Source organism: Hibiscus syriacus, unplaced genomic scaffold (genome assembly GCF_006381635.1).
Source record: "Hibiscus syriacus cultivar Baekdansim isolate YM2019G1 unplaced genomic scaffold, ASM638163v2 tig00111390_pilon, whole genome shotgun sequence".
NCBI classification, from domain to species: Eukaryota; Viridiplantae; Streptophyta; class Magnoliopsida; order Malvales; family Malvaceae; genus Hibiscus; species Hibiscus syriacus.
Genome location: NW_024063077.1, coordinates 346,347 through 358,564, shown reverse-complemented (window position 1 = coordinate 358,564; position 12,218 = coordinate 346,347). Strand labels below are relative to the sequence as shown.

Genomic DNA, 12,218 nt, shown 5'->3' with positions numbered 1-12,218 from the left:
TACACAAATAGTAATACAAATGTCGCCACCTAATACGTAGGGTACAAATAGTAATACAAATTAACAGAGCGTTCGGTAAATTGTTTGTGACCCATTCCTTTATTTTCGTTTGTTAAGCTAAATAAATGAGTTTGGAAAAAATATGTTCATTTAGTAAACGAACGAACACAAACAAATGTGTGTTTTGTCCGTTTACAAACTCATTTATAAAAATTTTTATCGACTCATTCATTTATGTTCATGAAATATCTTGTTTATAAGCTTGTTTACTTCTTATTTTTTATATTTTAAATATTGATGAATGTAAGGACTAAATTGAATACATGATAAAATTTGAAGTTTAAGGATTTAAGTATTAGTGGCGTAATTTTACCATTTTTAGCTTACAAATGAACATGTTCACAAACGTTAAATGAACTTGTTCACGAACATATAAACGAACATATTTGTAAACATGTTCATGAACAATAAACGAGCAAATACAAACACCTTCAAAAATAAATAAACTAACACGATATCAAAAAAAATTAACTAATGACCGAAAGCTTAGTCATAAAGGAAAAACTTAAAACAATAATCGTTTAATCTTCATTGGATTTAGCAGTGTGTATCCATCTATCAAAACTATCTTCTTGCAACAACAACTTGATTATTTTCGGTGGGTGGGTGTATGTTCTATGTCCAAACGATAATCCCCATGTCAATTTCGTCATCATAACTGTTACTTTATTTCCTTCTTGAGAAATAAAATCAAACTGTATATTCCAATCTCTATTACTCAGATCGATGATATGTAGAATCATGGGAGGTATGTGTCATGTTAATACCTTTTTTTAGCAATTAAAGTACTTCTTTACTATATGTTTCTACTTTAATGTCTCACAAATTCATTTTTCATTCTAAAACCAGTCCCTTATAGCCACCCCCAAAGTTTCGAATTCACAATTGAACAACATCCAATACCTTTCGCAAAACCTTGTACCCACCGTCTATTAACATCATGGATAGTTCCATCGTATACTGTCATATATTGCAAAAAATTGTTTATTATACTAACTTAATACTTGCTCATACCATTATTAAATTAAATATTATTATTTTTAAATAAAAATAAATAATTATTTTTTATATTTTTATAAAATTTATATTAAATCTTTCTAAAAAATATATTTTCAATATTAGAAAAATATTTTCAAGTATTCTAATTAATTTTTAAAATAATATTATTTATTAATTTTTAAAATCATATTATTTATTAATTTTTAAAATATTTTAAATTGTTCTAAATGGCTACCTCCTCCATCAGATTTTTTTTAAATTTAATGTTGATGGTGTTGTTCGAAGTGATGGGATGGCTGGTGGCATAGGGGGTATTCTTAGAAATTTAGAGGGCTATGTTTTAGCGACGTTTTCAGAGAGTATTGGGCCAGGCCCCTCCCCTTTAACAGAGTTGAAGGCTATTAAAAAAGCAATTGAAGTTTTTTATTCCTCAATCTGGTCTACTAAAGGCAGGTTGATTCTCGAAAGTGACTGCAAAACTGCCTTGGAATGGATCCACTCTCCATTACTTGTCCCGATGTTCTTTAGTAATTTAATTAAGGAGATAGAGTCTTTTGTTTTGTATAGGGCATTGATAGTAAAGTTCATTTCTAGGGGTTGTAATTGGGAGGCTCACAAGTTAGCTAAGGAAGGGATCGGTTAATTGTTAGCAGCTATATAGGTTGTTCTAGAATCTTTTGAGGTCTTCGTCACGGATGTTTTGTAAAGGTTTTGTTATGTAATTTTGAGAAATCAATAAATTGATGTACTCTTTTCCCCCTTCCACTAGGTATCCCTATCCTCTTGAAAAGGGATAAATATGAAGAGGGTTTTAATGAGACCTCCTACTTCTATAAAAAAAGGTACTAAAACGAAACAAAAGTGATATTTTATGTACTAAACATGTAGTTTACCTTTTTAATATTTACTTAATAAGAATAATTTTAATTAGTGGTATATTTCAATATACGACATTCATTGTTGAATTTTCCAATATGAAGACTCAAATATGAAACTCTAAATAAGGATAGGATCATCTTGATCACTAGACTAGTTTACATAATTAAAAAACTTGTAACATTTTCTATATATTCTTAATATTTTTTGTTAATGATAGAAATAATTGAATATATTATAAACTTACATATTAAATTATAGTTAATAAAAATTTATTTATCTTTTGATTTGAATTGTATTGCTACTTTTATACTAAATAAATTCATTTAGTATATACAAAATTTTAATCGTGACACCAACACGACGCAAATGTTACAAATATGAATGCGAAAATATGTAAAATTCTTTATATCGCAATTTAAAGGAGTATACATATATGAAAAATACCATTTTTGGCATGCTTCCAATGGAATTTAGCATTTCTTGGTGTTTGATAAACTTCCAGATTTGACTGAGTTTTCGGGAAGATGATCAACACGGTTCCATCCACTACATATAAGCCTGAAATGAAAGAATCAGAATTCCAGAAATTTGCATACATTCAAAACCTCCTTACAAGTCACCCTGGCATTAATAGCATGCAATGATGAGCAAAGTTGCACCAAATACGGAGTTACTTCAACATTCACAAATAGAGAAACAATTGTTTTACAGTCCCCATCCATGTTGGCGTACGGCCCGTGCAGTATATCAAGATTTGGTAGAATGTAACCCGAGCTACATTTGCATGGAGTAAACGGTGATATTTCATCAACAACGTCAAACCCATATGCTTGCAAAGGCTTCTTCCAGCGCCCTCTTCTTGCTCAACTCTATACTCCATCCTCCTGCTCTTCCACTTCTTTCTGCTCGGTGCCTCATCATCTCCTCATCATCAAGAGCATAATCGTGCATATCCAACCCACTGGCAAGTGGTACAGGTTGTGGTGCCATGCCTGTTGGTCGTGGTTGCCCTCCAGCAACTGTTGGTGCATATTGACCTTGAGCACTAGCTGCGAACCCTGCTTGAGAGCTCTGGCATAGGGCCAGTTTAAGTAAACAATCAATCAATTTATATCATGTTACATGTTGCATGCAAGAAAAAAAGAGTCAAAAACGAATATAATATAAGAAATTGAAAAGTTCATACGTCGAAGTATCCAATTATTATTTTGACCAAAAAAAAAATAGAAGTCACAATAATTTTGCTTTCAAAGAGCTGCAGAAGAAACATTATTTGAGAAATATGGAAGCTAAGATCCATCCACTCCAACAATATACAGCAATGATGAGCAATATATATAAGTTGTCTTGCATCTTAATTAGAACTTGAAGTAAAAGAAATCAAAATGCTCTAAACATTATTTCGAGGAAATATCAAAATAAATAAGGAAATATTAGTTATGCTTTGTGAGTTCGATAAATGAAGAAAACTATAGTAGCTGAAAATGTCCAAATCAAAACTAGCAGATTGCTATCGAGATATCAAATACATGAAGTCATGAACACTAAGGTTAAACAAATTAAAACTTGCACAAGCACATATTTTCTCTTCTTCTTTCCAGTAATGGGAAACAAAATAAATAAATTCCTGAAAGGGAAAAACTCACAAACTGTCAAATATACCACCACCATCCATCTAAAACATCAAACATTTGAACTGGCTGTTACTTGGTCTACTTTTTTTGTTAGAATGAACTGGCTATTAGTCATTTTGCTCGAGCCCGTAGCAATATGAATGAGATTAAGAGATTAATAGCGACAACTTTAACTACCGAGATTGACCAAGGCAGTGTTGTAACAACACATGACCAAAGTTGTATATGATCAACCGATGATGCATGCTTTAATTTAGAAACAGAATTCAACAACTACTGGTAAACGTCTAAAAAAGCAAAGACAACAGGATTTTCTCACCCCATCAGTATCGGCCTGCGTAGCAAGTCCCTTACTTGCTGCCATTGCTGCAGCTAAATCTTCAGCCTGTTCATCAAAACAACTTATATTATTAGCTTAAAAATAAATTTTCCATGAGATAGTTTTGTAAATAAAAACAGAAAGTGAAAGGTACCTTCCGAGCTTGATTGATCATAATCAGCTCAGCATTTTCCTTCTGATACTTGCTAATCTGTTCTTCAATAGCTTGAACATCAATTCCTTCAATCAATTTAAAAACTGCCCAACAAAACCACAAATTAGTTTGTTTAACAGAAAAACCCAAATAGTTTGGAATATGGAATAAAGCAAAACTTACTCATATCTTCCACTTCTTCCATGTAATCATTGTATTCTCTCAGTGATGGGAAATCCTCTTCTCTTTTATTGTATCTAGTTTTAAAAAAATCCCAAAATTAAATTAAAAAAAAAACACCAATAAACTTTCTGAATTAGTAATACAGAATAGCAATGGAGAGGCAAGAAAAACATAGGAATTACATGTTGTTTATTCTTCTACGAATTTGCATCTCCTTGTTGTGGGGATTGGAACTCGCAACTACCATGGCTTTCGTGTTTTGGGATTTTGACTTTTTGTTCCGCTTTGCTTGGCAATTCGGATTTGCAAAAGCTGTAATTGATTGTTTAGCAAGATCGATCGGAGCCCTTCTAAATTGCAAGTAATTTTGCTCTTCCGGCAACCATTTCTTCAAGTACTACAAAACCAGACTGAAACAAAGCAAAAACAGCGATGGAGTTGAGTGATACAGATTTTTGGCCGGAAAATAGTACAAGGGCTTTTAAAATTGAAAAGAAACAAATTTATATGTATATATATGTACGTGGGGGATTTTAGGATACATGAAGAAGTGAGAACATTTTATCAAGAAACAATTATAATTTGTATTGCCAAAAATGAAAACTTGCGAATACAATCACAGTCAAAACCAAGCCAATAAAACTTACAATCAAATACAAAAACTGGATCTAAAAGCAAAAAAAAAAAAAAAATTAACAAATCAGCACATACTTTAACAGATGTTCAAGCATCTTATGAAGTAACTTAATTGTTAAAACTTCTTTCAGAATAAGAAAAATACTACCGATGAAGTTTCCATAATAAAAGAAGCTCGCAAACAAAACTTTCAAGTAAAAGGAAAACACCATTTACATTTTGATTCCTATTGCTACTGCTGTATCAAATTTATGTCCCATGTCACAAACATGTGTTTAAGAGCTGGAAATGGAGAATCAGTGGAGTTTTGGAATGATATATGGCTGGGTATGGTTCCACTGAAGGAGAGGTTTCCGAGATTTTTTGCATTATCGAATAACAAAAGGGGTAAGGTGGCAGAATTCAGGATGAACAGTAATTCCGGTAGGGTTTGGGATATACAAATGAGAAGGAATTTGGTGGATTGGGAGGTTGAGCAAAGGTTGCAGCTTATTTCATTGTTGAACAGCACAACTCTTTCTTTATTGGAGGAAGATTGTTGGATATGGCTTGGTAATGGGGAGGGTTGTTTTTCAGCTAAATCGTGCATCACAAAATTTTATGATCAGGAGGGCAATGATGGAGAAGAGGGTATTTAGGATAGGCACGTTTGGGCAGGGGTTGCACCTCCACGTGTAGAAGCTTTTGTTTGGCAAGCTGCACATCAAAGAGTAGCAGTTAAGGAGGAGCTTTTGACGAGAGGTGTGACTGGAATTGATGATCTTTTATGTCCGATGTGTGGGAAGTGTGAGGAGTCAATTTCACATCTGTTTTTGCATTGTGAGGTGGTTTGGTTTCTGTGGTCTAGATTTTTGAGGGACTGGAACGTTTCTTTTGTGGTTCCTAGGAAGATGATAGACTTTTTAATTTTGTGGGATGATTTAGTTCCGAGATCAACTATTTGGAAATTCATTCCAAGGGCGGTGTTGTGGTCGGTTTGGAAATGCAGAAACGATATTATTTTCCAGAAAAAAAAGGTGGATTCTACAATGCTGTTCTTTCTTGCTAGATTTAAAACTGCTATTTGGTTTGGGGTGAGATTTAAGGATGTTAAAGGTCCTTTCGATTCTCTAGTTGGGGATCTAAAACTGGCAGATTCGAATGAAAGACAGAAAAAAGGGTGTTCTCCTCCTACTAAGTGGGTACCTCCTCCAGAAGGTTTCCTTAAACTAAATGTTGATGGGGCAATGGCTAAGGGATGGGACAAAGGTGGAATAGGTGGTTTGATTAGGGATGACAGGGTTTGTTACTTGGTTCATTCTCAGAAAAAATTGGAGGTGGTCCTCCTATTCTTGCAGAGCTAATGGCGATCAAAAGAAGATTGACTCTCATTGAAGAAGTAAGTTCTTCTCCAAGACAGAGGATTATCTTGGAATCGGACTCGACCACGGCTCTGAAGTGGATTAAAAATCCATATCTATGTACCCCTTTATTTCAGACCTTGGTTAGAGGTGTAGCTTCTAATGTGGAAGGAAAGGGCATCATTTCAAGACATATTTTGAGAGCTGCTAATTGGGAAGCGGATGAGTTAGCAAAGGCTGGTATTGGTTGATCTAGTGGTAATGTGTTGAGGTTCTTAAGTTGTTGTGGTTTGTCAGTTTTTTAGGTTTCTGGTTTTACTGCTGCAGTATGTATTATGTTTTTAAGTCTTATGTTACAAGCAGTCTATGATTAGGAATTGGTTGTACGTTATGATTCAGAGCAATAAAATTCAGAGGCACTCTTTTCCTCCTTCCTATGTCCTTCATGTTACTGATATAACATGTAGGATTTGAAGGGGGATTTTAATGAGGCCTATCTTCTATAAAAAAAATTATAATCCATGCCACTATTCGTTGATATCTTAACTGACAAATCACAACAGCTAAATGCTGACTTTAGCTTCAATACACAGTCCATACCTGAAGTATATTCAAATGTAAGAGCTAAAAATAGGACAATCTATAATTTCTTAAAATAATAAATTGAAAAAACAAAAGAAACAAATGAAGAAACATATAATAATGCTTAAATCCAACACAAGGGGTAGAGCACGCACACATCCAACACTAAAATAATTATCAAACAACGAATCAACACAAACAAAGACAAGGGGAGAACACACACAAAGAATTATACATCAATCAAATATCTAGTTTAAAAATAAGGGAGAGAACACACACATAATACTTACCAATATATATATATAAATCTATTTAGACAATAGAGGGAGAAGAAAACAACTTGAAAGGTTTTCAGAATTATCAAAATTTTAGTAACCTGATATTAAAATAATAATTACATTATTATTGTCAATTATTAGAATATTGCGAAATTAATAGAAACGGAAACCGAGCACTAAAATCTTTGGATGAAAATAATAATGAATATTATTATTTGGAACTGTTTTTGAATGAATAAAATATTATCAATTCCATTTTACCCAAACTTCTAAAGATTCAAGAACTTCAGGAATTTGACAAGCATTCTATCTCTACTAAATATTCGACCTTGACTAAGAGATCACCCATTTTAAAGCACATGATTCAATATCACTAATAATAAGATATACTAATATTCATACTTAAAAAATTAATATTATTATAAATATGTTTTAGGCCTTCAAAGTAAAAAACCAGAGAAGATTTGAGTTTGACCTTTAGGAACTTATAACTCAAGTCCACGAATGCGATAATTGAACAGCGGCAGTGGCGGCGCTAGGGAGAGAAGATGACAGAGGAGGTGCTAGGGAGAGAAGATGGCAGCGGCGGCAACTCTCGAGGGTTCTTCTCCTTATTTTCCAGTTAACGCAGAGAAACACTTTGAAACCCCCTTTTTTAAAAATTGATTTATTTCATTTTTACTCCCTTTGTTTTGCCACGATGGAAATAAGACAACTCTTATTTCCTACAAATATATTATTTTAGGGTAAATTATACGGGAGACCACCAAACTATAGTCAATAATCAATCTTACCATCGAACTATTTTTATCTCAATTCAACCATCAAACTTTTTAATTGATTCAATCAGACCACTCTCCGTTAAAATAAAACGGAAAGTCCGACGTGGCTGCTGATTAAGCTTATTGTTTCGAGGTTGGACATGCACTACACCACGTCATGGACATGCAACACGCCACGTCAATTAAAACATAAGAAAAAAACAATTTAAAGGGCACCCAAAGTTTAAAATTCAAATGTTTTCTCATTCTAAAAACCCTAACATAGCTGCTGAAAATAAAAGAAACAAAGAGTGAAGGAAGAACAAGAGAAGACTGCTTCGAAACATGAATGAAGAAAATGAGAATCGGATGTGCTTATGTGGAGTTTGTTCGATGCTAACAACCGGATGGACTGACGAAAATCCTGGTAGGAGATTTTAGGGTTGTGGAAATTATGGAAAAGGGACTTGGGTTTTGACTTCTGTTCTTGTTTTCTTTGTGGGAGTGATAGTGGGAATTATAATCATTTAAGTCTTCTTTTTTTGTCTTCTTTGTGGGAGTAAATTAGGATAATATTATGCTATGTGTTGTTAACTACATTGTATCGTTTAATAGACTTGTGTTAGAATTGAAGATGCAAGACTTGTGTTAGAATTGAAGATGCAATGTATGTAACCTGTTATTTTCAGTGTAATGCTTTAAGTATTAATGAAATGAAATGTTGAATTTGTGAGATAGATTTGTCTTAAGGAAATGCTTCAAATATAAGGATATAAAACATACAAAAAATGTCATTGAATTCATTTTCAAGCCAATATATGACATACATTGAATGTTTGATCAATACACATAAGCAAATAAACAAAAGATTTAGAGAACAATTGTTTGGACATATATAAGCTCTTTTCAACTATCACTACAAAACCTAACAATATCAACTGATAAAAGCACTATAATGTGTATGGTCAAATGCACTACTCAAAATATCAAACAAAAGGTCTAGTTTTGTGGAGATGGTTGGCTGCTAGAAGTATCACTTTTATGCCTCTTTGGAGATGACTGGCTTAAAAAAGTTTGCTGCCTAATGTGGACAGTGGGGGTGGGCATCCATCTAACAGTATAGCCTTGTGAAGGTGATTGTGCCTTTGGACTAGTGCTTTGATTTTGCATCGCAGCTTGATTTAGTGTTGGAGCTTGTTGATGGGGAGACGATTGAGTGACACAACTATCTTGACTCAATGGTACAATGGAAGTGGGAATGCATCTAACATTATAGACCCCTGCAGGTTGTTGTGACCTTGAACTACTTGTTTGATTTTGCATGACAGCTTCATTTGATTCCCCACACTTTCTACATAATATTTTAACTCCCTCCTTGTCACCCTACGAGTATAAGGTGGTGCTTCATCAGCCTCCCTTCTTCTGTTCTTGTGTGGTCTTCCCGGTGGCCTTCTCAAGGTAGGTGGTAAGATAGACTCCATTGTTTCAATAGGAGTCCACTGATTAGGACCTTTTACCGGGTTGATAAAATGTGAGTATATGTCCATTTGGGTTTTCACTAAGTAGCATTGGTCCAGAAAGTTTTTTAGTTTTTCATGATTCATGACTATGACAAAAATTGCATGTATACAAGGAATACCTAGATTAAAAAACAATTAGTTATTATAAAAATAAAGAAAAGAAAAAAATTAGCATTATATTAATAAAACATTAAGTTACCTGTTAGTTCCCATTTTCTACCTGAACAAGTTCTAGTTTCAATGTTGACACAATGCTGATTTGAAGGACCACATGAAACTTGGTATGTTGGTCCACCAGTATGAATGGGCCAACAACAATATGCATGAACAATATGTAATATCAGTATTCAATTATGCAATTACAAAATGCATGAAGAATATGTAATAACAATATGCATGAACAATATGCAATAACATTATGTAGTAACAATATGTAATAACAATATGCATGAAGAATATGTATTAGCAAGTTAACCAAATCATACATAAGCATTACCAATATGCAATCAAAACAAATGGCAAAAATATACAAAGTTATACCTATTTTCTTGTGATATTGCATTGCATAGTTTCTTCTGAATTTTAGGGCATACAGATCCAACAAACTTATTAGCTTGATCATTTTTTTTGCAATTCTTTGCGTCAACATTGTTCTAATGGACTCCAACAATGTAATAATTGGTTTGTATCTAGCTTTAAGTATCAACTAATCACAAAATGAAAAAAAAAACATCTTAGATTACATAATAACAATATTTTTAAAAGTTGTATGAATTTGTTTGTCATATTCACCTTATTGAAACACTAACAAAGATTGTTTAACAATATGTCTGACTTGGCTTTGAAAGAGAAGTGTGACTTTGACCACATTTTAGGATCCTTCTCTGACAACCACTTGTGTGATGTCCTTGATAAAAGCTGCATGAAAAAAAAATTATTTTTATTATAATCTTCATCAACATGAACACATGTAAAATAACAAGTTTACCAAAAATATATATACCTTCATTCCTTCCATGAAATATTCAAACTCCCTAACATATGTTGCCCTAGCAACCATCCATAGTTGGTCATTCAATGCTTTCTCCTTGTGATGACCATTGCTCTTAAAATTTGAATATAAGTGTCTCACACATGTTCTATGTTCTGTATTGGGGTACAATTCTGCCACAGCTTCTACCAGCCCCTACACAAAGCAAAATAAAAGATTAGAAATCAAAATTAGAATGATTTAAAATAAATAAAAATTTTAAAAGTATGAGAATAAATACCTTCTGTCTATCAATCATGAATGTCAATATGTGAGAATTATTCAACTCCAAATCATTACCCAGTAATTCTAACAGAACCACGATGATTGATTCTCACTCTCTACAACTGCAAACGCTAATGGATAAATAGAGTGATCTGCATCAACTCCAACAACGGCTAACAGATGACCCCAAAAATCCCTTTAGGTGACACCCATCCAAACATATAATTAGCCTACACTCTGATTTGAACCCATCATTCATTACTTGCATACAAATATAAACCCTCTTGAAAACTCTCTCATCCAACTGACAAACAGTGGTTGTGATTGGATTTGTGTACCTAAGCTCATTTAGGTAATCATACAATTTGGTGTACTGTTCTGTGTGGTTACCATGCAGCTTTTCAAGGGCTATGAACTTAGCTCTAGAACACTTAGATGTAGATACCATGATGCCATAATCATTACGCATATCTTGCTTAAGGGATTTAACATAATAATTGGGATCAACATGGAATGATTGAAAATAATGTTTTGTTATCCACTTAGCAGTTATATTAGCATTTTCAAACCCCTTAAGACATGTATGTTCATCATTCAGTGACTTAATTTGCGAAGTACCATCACTAGGATCTTTAGGGGCAAGTGGAGAGGCCCATAAAACCCAAGGAAAACCTGCCTTACATCTTACTTGGATTCTTGTGTTGTCATTTCTTCTAAACTTCACATTATACCTATTTTTAATTGCATACATTCTGATTGCTGCCCTTAATATTTTCTTGTTAATAAAGATCAGTCCAATCTTTAATTTAAGGTTTGTAATATCTGTGGTAGTATTAAATTCAGGGTGTCTAGGCTTCTTATGTGAACCATCACCATCTGACTCATCTACACTGTATAATGAGTCAGAATTTCCATCTTCAGAGTCACTAACAACCTTCATTTCATCACTTTCCACCTCAGTATTCAAATCACATAATTCAAGTTTTGAATTTTCAAAGTCATTATCACTACCAGAAAAGTCAGATTCATCACTACTTATCTGTGGGGCTTCATACTCAGAATCTATCCTCACCTCAACAGGTTCTGGTTCATCAATTTCAGGTTCATTAATTTCTGGCTCAGCTGGTTCTGGTTCATTAATTTCAGGTTCATTAATTTCTGGCTCAGCTGGTTCTGGTTTATTAATTTCTAGCTCAACTAGTTCTGGTTCATTAATTTCTGACTCGGCTGGTTCTGGTTCATTAATTTCGGGTTCACTAATTTCTGGTTCAACTGGTTCTGCTTCATCAATTTCAGGTTCATTATGTTCAGACCAGTCTTGATTATGTTCATTAAGTCTTTCAATGCCTTCCAAATAAATGTGAATGTTATGGTCACTAGGTAAAACCCTAAGCATTTCAAGGATATCACTATCAGTTAAGAGTGGTTTGACCTCTAGTGGAATGTTTGACACTTACCAAAATATCTTAAGTGAATAACTAATTCCTAATTTGGTTATCATATCAATAATTACAAAGATGGACATTTCATCAGCATCACAGTTATCAAAGTAGTCCACTAGTATGCCAGTGTATTCCAGCCTTGGTCTCTTAACAAAAAAACCCCATGATGTACTACA

At 33.5% G+C, this 12,218-nt stretch overlaps 2 protein-coding genes across 2 annotated transcripts; one reads left to right on the top strand and one right to left on the bottom strand.

Moving 5' to 3' along the window:
- Positions 1–2,494: 2,494 nt before the first annotated feature.
- Positions 2,495–7,694, bottom strand: LOC120160078. Its single transcript, XM_039170526.1, has 6 exons — positions 7,540–7,694; positions 4,411–4,638; positions 4,229–4,302; positions 4,046–4,149; positions 3,892–3,957; positions 2,495–3,009 (listed from the first exon to the last, which is right to left on the bottom strand). The coding sequence occupies exons 2-6, from the start codon at positions 4,473–4,475 to the stop codon at positions 2,755–2,757; spliced, it is 564 nt and encodes a 187-aa protein (XP_039026457.1). The 5' UTR covers positions 4,476–4,638; positions 7,540–7,694; the 3' UTR covers positions 2,495–2,754.
- Positions 5,134–6,455, top strand: LOC120160094. Its single transcript, XM_039170538.1, has 3 exons — positions 5,134–5,416; positions 5,522–6,121; positions 6,169–6,455. Exons 1-3 carry the CDS (start codon positions 5,134–5,136, stop codon positions 6,453–6,455), a joined length of 1,170 nt encoding a protein of 389 aa, XP_039026469.1.
- Positions 7,695–12,218: the final 4,524 nt, after the last annotated feature.